This window comes from Ciconia boyciana, chromosome 8 (genome assembly GCF_034638445.1).
Source record: "Ciconia boyciana chromosome 8, ASM3463844v1, whole genome shotgun sequence".
Taxonomy (NCBI): Eukaryota; Metazoa; Chordata; class Aves; order Ciconiiformes; family Ciconiidae; genus Ciconia; species Ciconia boyciana.
This window is the reverse complement of record NC_132941.1, coordinates 2,824,139-2,842,402: the sequence shown is the minus strand read 5'-3', so window position 1 is coordinate 2,842,402 and position 18,264 is coordinate 2,824,139. Positions and strand designations below refer to the sequence as shown.

At 37.5% G+C, this 18,264-nt stretch overlaps 1 protein-coding gene across 1 annotated transcript in view; it reads left to right on the top strand.

Moving 5' to 3' along the window:
• Positions 1-18,264, top strand: part of MAP2K1 (mitogen-activated protein kinase kinase 1) — a 41,313-nt gene that overhangs the window by 7,517 nt on the left and 15,532 nt on the right. Inside the window, exons 2-5 of the mRNA XM_072870291.1 lie at positions 10,581-10,791; positions 12,891-13,037; positions 16,199-16,276; positions 16,815-16,866. Coding sequence (XP_072726392.1) covers positions 10,581-10,791; positions 12,891-13,037; positions 16,199-16,276; positions 16,815-16,866 — 488 coding nt within the window. The remainder of the gene's footprint in view (positions 1-10,580; positions 10,792-12,890; positions 13,038-16,198; positions 16,277-16,814; positions 16,867-18,264) is intronic.

Below are 18,264 nucleotides of genomic sequence, written 5' to 3'. Positions count from 1 at the left end.
TATGAAGGTGTGATTTCACAATTAAACATGTGCAAGATCCTGCTCCTTCTGAAGTCGTCCTCTCCTCACTATGCCCATGTCTTCCTGATGCTTCTTTTCTTGCATCAACTCTTACAGTGAGTCAGCTGTGCATGCTGATCTGACTGAGAACTTGCCCACCAAAGAAGCCCAGATTAGTTTTCGGAGGGCTGTCCTCTTGCGCTTGCAGCAGCATTGATGTAGCCACATGGTGAACTTAATCAGGGAAATAATCCGGCTGAAAATTTGCAGTCTTTTTTAGTTAACTTTTAAATGGATCTGTTACCTGAATTGATTACTTAGGAATGAATGGCTAGGGGCAGAATGAGGCAGAGCCACCTCCTTTGGCAGGAGCCCAGGCTTTTGCAGGATTAAGTGACAGTATACTCACAGCCTGAGAGATACTATTGAGATATGCTGAAATTCAGTAATTACAACAATTTCAGAGTAGCACATCTTTTAATTGAATAGTCTCAGGTCTCTGTCTCGAGAGGAACAGATTACCTCTGAGACCTTCCAGTGTTATTTAGTAGCCGAAGAAGGCTTAAAAAAAAAAGGGAATTGAAAGGGACTAGGTAAACCCAATATGTAGTTGAATTATTTATTTGGCATAACAACAGTGCTACTGTTGTTAATCTGGCAAAGGGTCTTTGCTTTAGCGCTGGCTTAAAAAAAAGAAAACAAACCATGAAAATTGTGGGGAATTTACATGAGACAGGAAATACATCAGCCAGTTATTTGAGTGGATATTGACTAAGTATTTCAATGTGTACAGGAGAAACATTCTGAAATGAACTGGGGAGGGGATTTTCTTTTATGTATGGTAAACCTAGATGTTCCCTTTAAATTATAAAGCTCTAAATTTTCCAGTAAAAGAGCTTGCCCTGCTCCCCCCCCCTTTCTTCCCTGTGTTACCCATTTTACAACTGCATTTGTTCTCCCATCATTGCCCTGGGGATTGACTGGGCTTTATAAAGTGTACAGATTCCACTGCCAAAACACAAAAATGTCTCTTTGACCAAGCAATGTTAGTTGGCAACATCAGTTTCTAGCTTGCTGAATTTTTAGGGAGCGGGTTCTTTCTTCCAAAGATTTTTTAAATTTTTTTTTTTTTAAAGGAAGCAATGGATTTTTTTTTTTCTGAAGACTTACTAATTTGTTGCTAGAAATTAGCAATCGGATTTCTGACTTGATAGATGTTCAATATTACTTAGACAAAATCTTGATTGTACTTTGGAATGAATGTGCAAGGCTTTCTGCCAGTTAATGCCCACAGGAATTGAACAACTGGGAAAGACTAATTCACTGCTCAGTATCTCTTTGCAAACATCTGTTGAGAAGCTGTTGTCATCCTGAGTCTTCTCTGAACAAGAGAAGAGTGAATTCCAGCAGAACTTCTGCCTACTGACAGCTGAGGATGTGGTCCTTCACCTGGATTCAGTCACCTCACAAGCATCCAGCAGAAGGAGGTATACGGTGGTGTCCGTGACTGCGTGACACATGCAGACGGAATAAGAATGGAAGCAGATTATTTTACTTTACAGTCTGAGAACTAGGACAGAGATATTCCAGCAGTATGTGATTCTTTGGATGAACAAGTATCTTAGAAATCTACTTACGGGTTTTTAAAACAAACCGTTGAAACTTCCTGGCAACTCTTCTTTCAGTGTTTTTTACAACTCAGCATTGTTCTGTGCTTTTCTGGAACTTTTTTCAATGTGGTGGGAAGATGAATCAGCAGACTTAATGTAGAAAATATAACAATTGCAGAATGCATTTTTTTTTGGGAAAAATACTCTGGATACAGATCTGTGTGTATTTATATGTGAATATTTTTATATGTATTGGTACAGTCTATACATATATTAAGTAAAAAATTACTAATTTCTTCCACTAAATGTCTATACTGGCAAATGTTCTGTGTTATGCAATCCATCAATTTCAAATACAGGCAAAGATCTAAACCTTCCGCCCATGGCTTTCTCTGAATCCCAGTTATGGGGGTTTTTCTTTTATGTTTTCATCTGCACATTCTGGCAATTTTCTTTCCCGGTCCCTGATGTGTTAACTGCAGCTTTTGATGAAGTCTGTGCTTCTGTGCTCCTGTCTCAGCTCTTTTACGGAAGGCGTCTCAATTCTAATCCTGGCTTTTTCATGGGCCTTGTAAACGGATACTGTAACTTCATCTTTGTAATTATTGTAGTGTCTCTCAAAGGCTGTGTATACCACATAAGGGAGTTGTGAAGATACTGTTACCATTACTATTGCACATATTTATCCCTTGTTTTTATCATTAAATTTAACTTGGAGCTCAGAAACATAAAACCATGGAAAAGCAGGACTTGTGTAAATACGTGTGTCAGCTGATGATCAGAATTTTATAACTTCCATTTATCCTCTGTGTTGTGTTTCAAATACCTGATAAATAAGTTCCTCTTTCTGTCCATAAGGCAGTGTTAATTGCCTTGTGGCTCTCTTGTTCTGGTTGTGTGTAGTGCTGGCTGGGAAAAATGAGTGGTAGGCGCACAGATATTTATGAAAGGGAGATCGAGAACTTGGATTTCTGGTGCTGGAGATTCGGCTCTTGAATTTCTTAATTAGAGATGGCAAAGTTTATTTGTGGCAAACCTTGAATTCAATGCTACAGTAAGTCCTGAGGAAGCCTTTTAGCTGAGGAGGAGAAAAAAAAAAAAACCCCAACAAAACACAAAAAACAACCCACCAGTTGCATTGTTTAGCCACAGAGCTAAATATGTGAAAGGGGTGCCAGAGCCTTGCTGGCGGCTGCTGCTGCCACCCAGGATAAAGGGCTGTTAACCCCAAGTGGTGGCTGGGAACAGCTCCAAAAAAGTCTGGTAGGAAGAGGCACCCAGGGCATGAATCTGATCTCTGTCCAGTTGTGTCACTGCTCACATCTGTGGCTTTACTTTCTTTGGTGAGCTCCATCTTCAATTCAAACAAGTTATTTGGTATGCTTCAGCTTATTTAAGAAAAAATAGTCTGAAATGTTTAATGGGATAGTGGTTAGGCTAAAGCAAAAGAGGGAGGAAGCTTAAAGCGAAGATTCATACCCAACAGCTCAGCCTATAAGGAGTTTTTGAAGTTAAGTTATCCCATTGGTGGAGACTCAACAGGAGACTTGAAGTTGTATCGCATAGTTTCTTCTTTAAAATACAAGCCTCTCAGCTTTAGAAAAATGAGAATTCTTACATTGAATTAGTCTAGCAGGATACTTTTTTGGTCGGAACAATACTTTTCTAATACTTTCGTTTTACATACCTTTTACTAAGAAATAGATTAATTAAATTGTCTGCCTCTCATTCTTACTGGGTAATTTTTTGCTGGCAGTATTAAACCTCAAAATGTGCCCTGCCATGTCTGTTGTGTTGTGAAAGTGGAACAGTATTTTCAGATGTTAAAATTCGTGCTAGAAATGAGCAGGTGTATTGGGCAATCATATATCCCACCTAAAGGTAAGGGTAATTTATGAAGGACCTCTAACATGCTGCAAAAATTGAAAAAAAGCAGGAATTGAAAAATAGGGTATTTTTCCAAAACAAGACTCCTTTGCACTTATAGTGAGTTTGGATCTTTTTGGGTTGTTGTTTTAACTGCAAGTTTTTTATGAGGCTGCACTGGAGTTTAGCCCAGACATAGACACACCTGTGCAGTAAGCTGTGAGACTACTTTTTTAAAAATTTCTTTAAAAATTACTTTTATCTTCCATGTTACTCTGTGAACTGTTCTTTGTTAAAGGAAAAGTTAAATAAAAATTTGTCTTACTGCCTGGGTTTGGCACAGTCATGCGAAATAGTAGTCTGTCTTTTCCAAATTGCAGAATGTCTTCATGTTCCTAATACTTTATTTCAGCTCCCTGATTGAGGTTGTTCATGGAAATTATGTAGTGAGCTGCCTACTTTCCTCTCTAAATTGACAGTTGTGTAGGCTTGGGGAAAGCATTACTGTCACCGTTCTGGAAAACAACCCCCAAGCCTGTATCCTCATGTGACAGTGGATCTGAAAGTGAATGTACTTCTTTATGCTTTCACTCATACTAATTGTTCAGCTTGCAAAACTGATAGTAGTAACTTTGAACAACTATTTGACAAATTACTGTTAAAGACTGTCAGACGTTTTTTTCCTCTACTACATTTTTTTTCTTCTCTCTCTAAAGTAGACTTCAGGGTTGAGTACAGCTGTAATGTAGCCTTTAGGGTTGAGTATATGATTAACTTATCACTAATGTGAATTTAAAAAAAAAATTCTCAAGGACTTGGAGTATGAATTAAGAATAAGGATTTATTTTCTGTTTTTGTTATGACATTATGTACTATCAGCCTAAAGGCAGCATTTCTCTTCTCGTTACTGGTTCAAAGAGAGCCAGTATGATCTAAAATGTTAATGTGTCTCTTCCAGGAGTGCTTTCTTCAGTGCTGGGGTGGCTGCCCCCAAAAGCATGAACTGAGAAGTCTCTTCTTGCCTTTTGCCCATCTTTGTGTATAGGGTGAGAGCACTCTGCAGAATCTGTTATTCCTCCCTGCCCAACCTGTGCATAGGAAATACAGGTTTGCTCAGTATCCCCTGACTCGCTAATATGTACCTCCAGTGCCCACCTGTGTGTAATGGCACATGTTTACAGGAGTTATAAATCATGGGGTTTTGTTTTGATCTTTAAAAAGAAAGTTAGTCTGAAAAAACCTACAACTAAACCTTAAGGGAATAGTACGATAGGCTCAAAAAGTGACCTGGTAACCTGGTGAAGTGATGGCATTTGTGACTATCTTGTCTATTCAGGAGTTTGTGGATAAGACCATGTGCATCTCTGGGAAGCAGAGAACAGAACACTTAGTCCAGCAGTAACTAGAGGTGTTGCTGTGCACTCACTTTCTTTTGTTGCTCTTGCCACCCAGAATACTACTTTCTAAGCATCTACTTTTGGCCATTGTCAGGAGGTGAGATACTGGGATAGGTGAGACAATTCTAAAGGTCTTAGATGAGCTTCCATACAGGTGAGGTGGCACTGAGTCTGAAAATCTCCCGGTATCCCATGCTGTGATTCTCTTTGGAAAACCTTTCTCACCTCTGTGATATTCCACAAACTGGCTGCAGAAGGGGTGGATGTGGGTTCCCCCAGGATGTCAGATTGCAGTTTTCTTCTGGCCTCTAAAATGTGGATTTTGCAAAGTGTAAGTTGACAGTAATAGAGGTGAAGTTCCTTTGCACGCATCAGAGGGTCATTGTTTTGTGGGGAGGTGGGGTGTGGTTGTGTGTATTTGGTAGGAGATCGTACTCTGATTAAGTCCTGTTCTGCATTCTTTTTAAACTTTTGAGGTTACAGAAGTGCCGCGTGACTGGAAGGACACTGCACTGTCAGCATACTTCCTTCAGTACAAAAAAGAAGTAGTAATGTTGACTTAATAGGAAGGATCCTACCTGATCAAGTGTGGATGCAGATAATTCCCCCTCTAGAGCACCTGGTACGCGGTGCTGCACTTGGAGCAGGGAAACAAACAAACAACTCCCCAAAATACTTGTCCTGAGTGCCTATTTTTTAACTTTTCATTTAGTCTGGAAGAGAGAGATCTTGCAATAATTGTATCTGAAGTTCAGTGGCTAAGACACTACACTTTCTACAGTGGTATTGTCTGCTAGCTGTACAACATATTTATCAATTTCTGCTAGCTGAGTAAGAATATATTTATTGATAGTGTTCTGTGAAATTACACTGTTTCTTTAACGGATGGAGAAAACAGCACTGACCTCCCTGCGGCTTCATTCAGATGATCACATTACGAAAGCTGGATTCTTTCCCTAGTGCAGTATGTTTAGTATGTGCTTGGCTTTAAAACTGATAGCAATAAATTAAATGATAACCTATTGCTTCAGAGTTGTGCTTGGAACAGTGAAGCACTGAGGTGATTCGATGATTTCCTGCTTTGATGGAACTCTGGCAAAGGCATAGCGCTTTGACAGTGAAAAAACAACTCCAAGACTGCAGCAGGTAATGGTGGTGAATTTTAATAGGAATCTTTGTTTCTGAATAAAAGTTTTATATAAGATTAAGTAACTACTAGTGCTCCTTCTGCAGGCAGACATTAGCACATTAGCATGCTGCTACTTTTAGCTACCAAAGCTTCCTTAACATTTTCATGGTGTCCTAGTGATGAACTGACTTAAGTTTTCCCTCTTCTGTATTTTCTATGTGTTGGTTTAGTTTCGTTTGTAACACTTCATATGCAATGATTTACTTAGCCACCTGTTTCTGCATGTGCTTTGCACTGCAACTTGGCTGTGATGCTTTTATATGGTGAGGGTCCAGATAGCAGTCATAGTTACCGGTCAGGGGATAGTATTCTTGCAGTAGTTCGAGTTCAAAACTGAAACTACCGAAGTCCTGCCTCCTAGAAATACCGAGAGTAGATTACCACCACCAATTTCGATGACTCCAATACTCCTTTTTTTAATTTATCTATTTACATTTGAAATTGATTAATATTTAGTGCTTTAAGCAAAGGACCAGAATGAAAAAAAAAAATTTGGCCCTGATGTCTGTCATTCAGTTATCATAAAACTAACTGGAGATGTTACTTATAGTTACATGCTGAATAGTAATTCTGACAATGCATTTATTGGGTTAATATCTTTCACAAAAAGTCTTCAGATTAATTTATGGTTAGAGAATTGTCCTGAAAAATTCAAGTGAGATCCGAGAACTTCATTGCTGTCATTGTCTTGCACGTCACTGCAAGTAATGAAGGTTTTACCATTAGAGCTTAGAACATTCTGGTGATTTTGCTGGTGGCCACACTCTAGATGGAGAAACCTGATGTGCTGAGATTCATGGGACCAATACTTTTCCATCTATGGGAGCCTTTGGAATCTTCTGACTAGCGTTTGAGCAAGGACCCCAACAATAATTTACGCTTTCAAGCAGGGAAATGCCTGTATTTTAAGTGAATGCCAAGTTTATTGAGATTGAAATGAGCAATGTTAAAAAAAGTTTTATATAGATGTACATTAAACTAACATAGATGTGATAAATGCTATCCTAGCAAATTTTTTTGTTATTAAAGCATCAGCATGACCGAGTGGTTTGTTTCATCACACTAGCATTTTGTCTGCTCCAAGTCATGTGCTCAAGCATATCTGTGTTGTCTTCAAACCCAGAAAACCCCTTCTGCTTTGAGAGAAAAACTGAATAGCTGTTTTCTTCAAAACCGAGCAAGAAAAGCCTTATTGCATCCTGTTTCTGTGTCTCTAGTTTCTTTATTTTTCCAAATGAGCAGCCCTACCTTCTTCAGTAACCCCTAAAATGACAGCAAGTTCCTTCTCAAAAAAACTTGTAAATAAAGATTATTTGTTGCTGTGGCTTACTGGGCCAGATTTTTCAAAGGAAACTGAAATTTCCTGTTAAGGTCAGATTTTTTGAGGGAGAGTTTGCTTCCGTTTTGGCGTTAGCTCTCTCTGAAGTCTGCATATAGACTTAAAGGCGTTGCTTGGTGACCTCCTCTGAAAATCTGGCCCTATATATCAAAAGGGCATTTAATATTGAAATATTATGTTTAGGAGCTTGATATATTTGTATTTCAGAGGTATTCAACTTAATTCAACAAACCTGTTGCTGTTAAGTTATTTGGATGTTCCTTCAAATTCTGTTGTATACTCTAAATTGTCTTGGCTTCTTTTGAAAGAGAGATCCAGGTAGTGGATGCTGAGCTCTTGTCTATGCAGTCCTGACTTCTTTAAAGCAGTGATACAGAGCAATAGGTCTGTCGCTGCAAAAGTTGCATGCAATAAAACTGCCTCATTGATTTAATATGTTTCATAGGCCATATTTTCTGGGCACTCATGACTTTTTGATAGGCACAGGGTAAAAGCAGGTAAAAGTTTATTTTTAATGACTGAACATGAACTATAAAGTTGCTCAGCTTCTGGTATCAAGAATTATTTGGAGGATACTGTCTTGGTAAGGGGCCCCAAAAATACCAGGTATCTCTGTTCTCCATTTCTACTAGTTGTGTAGGGTTTTATAGAATAAAAAAATAATCTGTACTTCTGAAAAATGCCAATGTTTAACATACTGCTCAATAAAAAAAATACTGATTTTATGTATCTGTCAAGTGTGTGTAGAAAGCTTGCTGTTGTTCAAGCCTGCTACAAGAGTGAACCACCTGAGCAAGCAAGCAGCATGTTCCCTGCCTCGCCAGTCACCGACCAGAGCACTTCACCTCCCCGCTGACCACCGGCAGTCTGATGTGGGGAGTGTGTCAGAGTCCCATACTGGCAGGGTTTGTCAGTCCATGTTCTTTGAAAAGCATGAGTTACGTCTTCTTACAACGGTGACCTTCTAGGGTAAAATAAAGAGTTTGCGTCCAGCATTCATTGTTCTGGCGTGTGTTGTAGGAAAGTAAGGGGTGCTTAACTGTGCTCCAATTTTTATCTTGCGTTCATAGTGTAAGAAGGGCTAGTTCAGCTGTGTTCTAGAAAAGACACATACTACTTTGACTTCAGGCTGGGATTTGTTTGCTTTATTAGGCGTGCTTGAGGGGGAAAAAAGAAATCCACTGATTAATTTGCTTTCTGTTTTGCATTTTAGAAATTGGATTAAAAAAAAGTGTCTCTCTCTTAATGGTTCATCTTTAAAACAGAGTCTGTAAGTCAGATTAACTTGAATGTTCCTATAAGCCATGCTTGTCTGCACAGGGAAATTTCTCATCATGGATGCTCTAGGATATTTGTTGTATTATTATATTCCAGTATGATTATACTGGTATAAAGCATGGTACAAGGACAGAAATAAGAGTGTGTTCCTCTTTGTAGGATAGCCTGAAAATGAAGTATCTGCACCAGAATGGAATTATTTTTATACTAAGATAGAGACACTTATGGTAGTATAACTACAGTAGAATAAGTACATCGAAATTTACTATGTAAGACTGTTCTGGTTTTGAGCAGCATTGCCAAATCACATTTGCTCAGGGTGCGTGTTTTGTGAAACTTGCTCACAAGTGTTGCATGGTAATTTTATGCTTGAACTCTTAAAATGTCCAAATAACAGACTGAACAGAACTCACCTTTCCATCAAAGGTCTCATTCTGTTTCCTCTGTTTAGCTCTTCTAAGTATGATCACTTCCTAAGTTAGCTTAGCAATTGCATCCTGTCTAACACATTTAAACTGATAAATGAAGTAGGAGCACATCATTGCTTAAACTTTCAGAGTGATTGTGTAGTAAGGAAGAGCTGTGAATGTTTATATTATTTTTATTTGCCTCGATTAAACCTTAGATATAGCCAAACCAAGATTGTCATCCTGCCTGGAAATGTCGGCGCTCTGAGTGAGTTGAGGGTTTCATCCTATAATTCTGTCTTTCTGTTGAGTCTGAGGGTTATTTGTTGTTGCTTCTTGGAGGATCGACTTTGTATCATCTCAGCTGACCAGCACCTTACTGGGCATTCAGAGAATGCCTCTTTGTACAGCGTGTTTTGGAAGTGGACATTTTATGAAGTGATGGATAGAAATAGTTTTCTTGATTATTGGTGAAATTTAATTTTTTTTTAATGGGAAGTGGTTTAGGCTCTGAAGAAGTGGATTCTGTTCCTCAAGTTTTTCATCCTAGCAACACTGTATTCCCTGGGAACATTGCATTAAATTTGGCTAAGCAAAACAGATATTTGCTGTTAAGTATTTACTCTTGCAGCAACTTACTGTTGCAGTTGGAAGCAGGAAATTTTAAATGAGCTTTTAAGTTGTCATATTACTGGAATGAAGAGTTTTCAGAGGATCTGAAGTTAAGTTATTAAAAAAGAATCTTCCTGGGAAACTGAACTTCTGTCTGTAGTCCCAAATTTAACTACTGTTTAAAGTTTTGTGTTTTTATTTTTTATTGCTTAATGATGTTAAACTTAGGTTTCTAGTAGATGTGCCCGTAAACAAAAGAAAAAGGAAGCTTAAAACCTTTGAGCTGTTTCTCTTCCCCAGTAAAACTTTAAATAAATAAATAAAACCTGTTTCCAATGGCCGTGTTTTTAATGCATGTTTGTTTGCCTGTGCTTGGTAACTTTTTATCTAAATAAGAAGCTTCTGAATGGATTATTAGTTATATAGTTATCTGAAAATCAGTAGATAAAACATTTGGACAAACTCTGTAGGAAATTACAACACAATCCTTGAAAATGCAAAACTAAAAATAGCGTGATGTGCTGTGATTCATGAGATCTCTGATCATAACTGCTGAGTCATTAAGCCACTCCTGTAGGTAGTGAAACTTAACATGCATGAATTTGGACAGAACCTCAAAGATGGGGAAACTGGGTATCGTCTGTTTGTGTTTATGTCATTGTTTTATCTGGAATAAAATACTGTTTACTGAAATCAGAGTTCCAATAATATGTGTCTCATAGGGATGACTGTACAAGTCTGGTCCTTCTAGATAATGGCTATAGGTGCAAAAATGTAGTGGATTTAATCTCTGACCTCAATGCTCTATTGCTCTTCCTCTTGCAACACTGCTGGGTAAGCTCAAACAGCTTAATAATCATCTATTCTTTCTCTGTTGTACAGGACAAATTTGGAAGCACTTCAGAAGAAGCTGGAAGAACTAGAGTTGGATGAACAGCAACGAAAGCGTCTTGAAGCTTTCCTTACCCAGAAACAAAAAGTTGGAGAGCTGAAGGATGATGACTTTGAGAAGATCAGTGAGCTGGGAGCAGGAAATGGTGGTGTGGTCTTCAAAGTATCTCACAAGCCTTCTGGTCTCATAATGGCAAGAAAGGTGAGTGCCTCAAAAATAGGAACTTAGGGATGATTTTTATTAAGGAGATTGTCTCTGATGAAATACAGTGGCTTTATTTAGAGAAAAAAGTGGTGTTGACACACCAAAAAAAGGCTATTTAATGCCAGCTTTCAGAGAAGTTGATGTGTTTCAAAAAATAGGAAAAGTTGCACTTGCTTATCCTAAACTTCCCAGGTTTTTAGAAATAGTGTCCCATGTGTTAGTAATGAAAGGATAGGCATTAATTCACCCCCCTGCCCTTTTTTTTTTTCTTCCCATTTTGACAAATACAATCTTTTCAGCTGGGTATATATCTTTCAGAGAAAACGTGGCAGACTCACTAATGAGTACGAGGCCTAAAAGAAGTTACTGAAAGGTATAAATCAGGGAAAAGTGACAATATCCTGTATTCTGGGCCATAAGTTTAGAGGAATGGAAAAGATATCACCTGTCCTAAGATCTTCCTTCACAGCTGCAAACCAGAAAAGGGCCTCTGGATGATGCTGGAAAAAATGAGAACTCAAAAAAACCTGAGAATGAGGGAATACATTGGAGTACAGTGATGTCTCCTGTTTTATAGTTTCATCATGGGGTGCGGGTGGCTTCTGTGCAAAAAGGTACTTGTCCTTCTGGCGAGAGTATTTTCTCAATGATTCAGCTTGATGCTTTACAACCAATAGCAGTTGTGACCTAGTTTGTAAGAGAACTGAGATTTTTTTTTTTTAACGGAAATAGCTTGACGTTTTAATTCTCATGTTTATGTGAGGAGCTTTCACTTTCTCTCAATATCCTTGGGAACCAAATACAGTAAGGGAAATGCATCTGTGATACTGCCCGATTATTTCTGTTTGGGTACCTCATGCTTCTTCCTTCCAGGAGCGAAGTTCCTTGCATAGGTGGCACTTGTTACGAGGCAGTGGCAGGACATACGCTATTGTACTGCAGTGGTCGAGATGGCAGGCGGACTACTGTGGTTCATGGGAAACATAACCTAGCCTTTGAGAAGGATAAAACACAGGTCACGCTCAAATCCCAGATCCCATTTTTATACTAGACTGAAAACTTCCATCTTTTAAATTGAGAAGTTGAAAGACTTCAGGTATTTCTTTTTTTAAGAAGAGTACACTGTTATCTTCAGCAAAACTAAAGGAAAATATGCATATACTGACTTTAAGAATAAAGCATGCTCAGTACACTGAGTTTGGAGAGAAGCAAAGAAAAATACCCACTTCTGAGGTGTGAGAATTACAAAATACACAAATCACTGAGGTTCTCTTGAACTAAATCAATTTAATTGATTTTTTTTTTTGCCTACTGTGGATTTAACAGGAAATTTTGCCCCAATTCATTAATATTTGATGCAACTGAGGTGTTTGCTGAACTGCAATTTTTCTTCCACATATTGACTAAAATTTTATTTCCATAATGTCTCTTAATGTTCCCTTTCACAAAAGAAATACATTTCTTGTATTGTACAAGATAAATAGTCTAGTGGAACAAAGTATTTTATGTAATCTCCCCTTTAGATTTAGATTCAGTTTGGGGAGTTTTTAATTTGAGGTTCAGCTAATTCCTTCCACTAATGCTTTACAAACACCTGTGCAGATATTTTTCAGTGGCTGCTTCTGAGTCAGTATGTCTTTGACACATTTCCTTTAAACATTTGTTGATGGCTTTTCTTCAACATAAAGAGCTTCAGTTTCTGAACTATTCATAAAAAACAGATAAGTGAAGAAAATGTGCTGGAACAAAAAGTTTGATAGAGAAATATTTTGTGAAAAGAAGAGATGGTAATCCCACCTTTTCGTGGGTGCTGATGTTTCAACTTTGCCATGCTGTGTTGTAGTGTTTTCTTTTCCCCTTGCCACTAAGAGTAAGGATGGATTATTTTACAGTTAAGTCATAGAATAATTCTGGTTGGAAGGAGCCTCAGGAGTTCATGTGGTCCAACCTCCTGTTCAAAGCAGAGTCAGCTATGAGATCAGAGCAGGCTGATCGGGGCCTTATCCAGCTAGGTATTGAAAACCTCTCTGAACAACCTGTTCCTTCTGAATGGCACTTTGCCACTAAGAAAATAATAAGAGTGGATTATTTTACAGTTAATTCATCTAGAGATCAAGCCGGCTATTCGAAACCAGATCATTCGTGAGCTGCAAGTTCTACACGAGTGCAACTCTCCATACATAGTGGGCTTTTATGGAGCTTTTTACAGTGATGGAGAAATCAGTATTTGCATGGAACATATGGTAAGTACATATAATTCTGTCTTAGCTTGAAGTTATTAACAGACCATTAATACGAAACCTGAGTGTCAACAGGACTTAAGTTAACAAGGTAGACCTTTCTGCATGAATAAAGAATCAAATACTGTTGTTTTGGATTTACTCTGCAAATCTGAGGCTGGGATTGATAAGATCTGTTTTATCCCCTTCTCCAGTATCTGCTCTTCTGTAGATATCTAGTATCTGTGGAAGTCTAAGCTGTACAAATGTAGCCTCCCAATTGCTTCTCCTTTATCCATGGTCCGTTTCGTTTTATTTAAAAATATTTACACAATTCTGCTACTTAGACACTTGTTCTGATTTGTTTTTACGCAGAATGGACCAGACCACTCTGTTACTACAGCTGTGTAGTCCTTAGTAGCTATGATAATGAGAATCTAGTTATTTTTATTTAGATGAATGCATATTTTGTCTATTTTTTTTTCCAAATTTTTCAGAAAATGCAAACATAAAGAATAGTGTACAGGAAGTGAACAAGCCCAGAGGGATCTTATACAACTTTTTTAATGCCAAAAATATTTTTAACTGTTTCATTTTAATAGAAAAGTACACATTCTTCTCGACATCTGTTTGCCTTTCTCTAACCATATGGAGCCAAACACTAAAAGTAAATTTTCTGTAATTAAAGGTCAGTCAAATTTTTTCCCTCACTTGCTTGGTAGAGGATGTTTTTAACAATATGAAATACAATAAATCTGAAGACCTTTTTATTTTTTCCCTGAAAAAACTGTTTCTTTGGAGAGAAACCTTATTTTTTCTGGAAAGTACATGCGATTGTTTTAATGCTTCTCTGGTCTTCTCTTACGGAAATTTTTAGAAGAAATCGATGGTTGCCTAGGAACGAGTGATCATGATCCAGTTTTTAAGCATGTGCTAGCTGAATGGAAGGTGTGCATACCCCAAAATACAAGTGACTGTTGGGAATTATAAAGAAGTTAGTTTCTCAAAATTGAAAACAATAATGAAAAATGGGAAAATAGATGTTAAAAATGATTGTCTGGGCATTGTTTCAGAATACATTATTAAATGTCACGAATGTGCACATCTGCAGTCGCTAAAAGAGCGTGTTTGTTAACGCATGCCAAAAGAGAGATGGTGGTGGTATATAATTACATGTAGAATTAAAAGGCCTAAAGAATCTCAGTTTATTCGTCAATGAGAAAATTAACAGGAGCAATCAGGGTTTGCAAGTTTCTAAGCAGGGAATGATATATCTGACAGCAGACATCTCTTCAGTTTAAGAGAAGGCAGTATGAAATCTGGTGTTTCAGTGCTGAATCTGGTCTAAGTCACACTGGATACAAGATTTTACACGTAGAACAATTGATCAATAAGATCTGAAATAGAAGGAGAAGGTGGATTATTTAAATAGTAGTCTTAATTAAGCCATTAAGCTGTTGGCTTAATGCAGATCACTAGGTGGAAGTTTTTGGTCTCCTCTTGGATAAAAGACCAGATGAGAATCTCCATTGTCTTTTTTGTACATATCTTTCTTTGAGTTGCTGCCAGTCAAAATTCTTGTTTTTAACAGTGAGTTACAAAACGTAAGTATGAATATGAACAAAAAGTTCGAGGTGGAAAAGGCATGGAAATCAGATTTGAGTGTTTGGTATTTAAGTACATAAATTCAAAATCAATGCATAACTTTGCTTAGCAGCAGGTATTTAACAGGCAAAAGGATTGGAGTCTGCTCCTGAAAGACAGTGAAGGTTGCAGGCAACGCTAGGGAATTGAATTGTATTCAGCCTCTTCCAGGATTGGAGCTAGTCCTCAGGGAGGGGGGGGGAAGTTTTTGTCCGTATGAAATCTTTGGTAATATACTGGTGTCTCAGCAGAGACAGCTGTCCAGAAATGCAGACTAGTTATACAAGAGATTTATATAGACTTTTTTTCAGTTGGTGTATTTTTAATCAAGTGTGGTGTATGTGGGTGTGGTTTTTTTTACAAAAATACATGATCAAATAAGTATTTATATACTTTCCTTCTCATAAGAGTTTTAGATTTTAGTCCTCAAATAATAAAACTCTGCATTCTAGCTTTTCTCTTTACGTGTATAAATGGTAATGAAAACTTCCAAAGGATAGGTTAAGGCAGAAGGCAATTACTTTCTCAAGTTGGATTTTTGCCTTGAGTACTGGGAGATATCAAATGCTGATCTGGACAACAGGATATTGTTTTTTAATTTGAGAAATAACTTTCTAATTTCTTCTTTGATTGTATATTCTCTATTCTAGAGAATCTAGAACTTATGCACAAGCCTATTGTTGAATCAGTTGCTAAAAATAAATAGGATTTTTTACAGTTTTCCTTCTCAGAAGCCCTTAGCAACAGTGGAATATATTTGACTTTGCTGGGGGGGGTGTGTGCATGCATTCAATTTATTTAACCTAATAAGATTAGCAAGACTGTTACTTACCATGAAACTTTAAAAGCATTTCTTCCTATTTTGGTTCCTGGAGAGCCATGCCAAATCATCAACCCTCCATCCTTGGAAGCTGATAGAGTCACCCTGGATACGCAGAACTAAGACACCAACTTTCTCCATGTAGGATCTCATCTGGGAGATGAGAGGAACAGGGGTCTGGGTTCAGTTATGATCATGGAGTGGCACTAGCACGCATTATATTCAGGAAGAGAACTCTGTCTTTTCCAGTGTGATGAGTTTTCATCCTTGTAATCATTCTTCAATCCTCCTCACTGTTTTTGGAGGGGGAGAGAGTATCATGTGATGGCTGTGACAAGAAAAAAATGCATGTTGTTGTGTTGGTCTGAAAGTTACAGAAATCTGTAAAATTCCTAATGCTTGGTCAACAGCTACTTGTGGACAGTGCTTCCTTAACAAGAGCCAAACCATGGAAATAGGAGTATGGAAGATCATTGTGTGAAGTGTTTATTTGAGTGGATGTTGTTACTGGCCAAATGTTTGTTTAAAATAAACATAAAACTGACTAATTCCTACTGAGGAATGATTTATTTTTTTCAGATATGCACTATAACAATGTTAAATCAGACATGAAAAGCAACCTTTTTATTTCTCACCAAATTTAGGCTTCAGACTACAGTTCTGTTTAAAATGTTTTAGAGGAATTTGATTAAAGCTTGCCTAATCAAACATTTATTATTAGGATGGTGGCTCCTTGGATCAAGTACTGAAAAAGGCTGGAAGAATTCCAGAGCAGATACTGGGCAAAGTTAGCATTGCGGTAAGTGTATTCATTGCTTTCAAAGACTGGAAGTGGGTATGTTTGTGTCTCAGTGTGGTAATGCCAGATCCAGGAAGCCGCCACTTCAAGACTGAAGGATGCGAGAGAGAGAAGTATTACCAGATTTTTGAGTGTGTTGCTTTCTTTTAAAAAGCAGTCTTTGTAATGCGTCATTATTTGGTAGCTCAGGGCATTGGAATGAGTAACACATTCTATTGTGTTTGCTTTGATTTTTCTGCTTTTGTATCAGCTGATGCTTCTGGATAAGAACAGAATTAACATTTCATTTAAAAATTTTGAATGTTACCTTCTCATATCTATTGTGCAACAAGCTGTGTATGCAAAACTTTCAGTAAGGGGTTGGTTGACTCTGTTTTTCTAGTCTGAGCTGGAGGTACAAATTAAAACAAAATACTGATTTGCAGTGATTACTTTTTAGGATTTCTGTTATGTTGCATTCAGTTGGAATTCTTGTCCAGACAAAGCATGCAATTATCTCTTCTGTTTCATAATTGAAAATTTTTCTTTTGTCTTTTAGGTAATAAAAGGACTCACATATCTGAGAGAAAAGCATAAAATAATGCACAGAGGTGAGATAAAATTTTACATTGTAACTTTTCTTGAATATAATTTTTATTCAAGTTAAAATACGTGTTTTTTCTATGATGGGTTCTTTATGGTTCAATACGACTGGTTCAGAGGGTTTTTCTCAGGTAGTGTAAGGCAAACTTTTTTTTTTAAATCTAAATATCTTACTATGACTATCATGTTTCTTCAACTTCTGCTATCTTACTGCAGTTTATCTGGGTTTATAATCATGCTAAAACCCAGTATGCTTGTATTATATGCGCACACAGAATTTCTGTCTGTGTTTGAAGCTGCTTGCTGCCAGAGTGACTTGGCCGATTGGGACTATGTACTAGAGCTGGGAATCTAACTTGAGACCAGAAGTACTCCCTTTGCAGTGAAGGTAGGAATATGTTGAAGGACCAGAGTGATTCAATCTCTGTTTCCCTTAAATACCAAATAAGTTTTCCTGCACTTTCCGGGAAGAGAAGAACACTTTTTCAACACAAAAAAGTACGTGATAAACTTCTAGGTAAACACAAACAGGTACAGAAGCAGAGGCTGCAGTCTTGGATGGTACTATGCACTGAAGAAGCTCTCAAACATTTCTACCTGCAGCAGTGGCACTTGGGCCAAGTTAACTATTGCCTAGCGTAGCTGCAATGAAGATATACCCTGTCTAGTATAGTTGTGGGCAGGATCTTTCTTAGAAATGTCAGCACTTGAATGATGCAACATGGATGGAGGTAAGCTCTTAATGTAGTTTCCATTCCTGTAGTCAGTTAAGAGAGAAAGAGAAGGAGAAGACAGTTAAGATAAGATAGCTATGAGTGGGGTTTTGTAATGGCATAATTAACTCTTTATGAATAAAACTGTATTAAAGCATTGTCCCACTATATCTATTTCTTCATTGCAACTGCTAGTCTCTTGATAGTAACAGATATATTAAGTGTAACACCAAAAACTTTGGAGACATTCACAATTAAAACTTCTGACCTACAATTGGACGGTTCAACACTCATTATTGCTATTAAAACTTCTAAAAGAAAGACACTATTTCTACCAGCTGTCTTACATTCACATGCTATTTATAGACATCTTTTGTGCAGAATTGCATCTTTTCTAATACTTAAACGATTTTAAAAACATGAAGCTATGTAAAATGAGAGTGTTGCTTCTACACTCCTGGGGTCTTTAGTTACTTTACTGTAAAATAAATGCCCTGCCTTATTTTCAGCTCATAGTTGCCCTTCTTAAAATCCAGCTCTTTCATTAATCTGTTGTGTGTTCCATTAAACAAAAAAGACACTTGATATGGTAAAGTAATAAATTCCGTTATTCCTGACGTGAGTGTAAATTGAAGACTGGAGGCAGAGCATTTCATGGTTTTGTTTGAATGGCATTGTTCATTGCAGTCATCG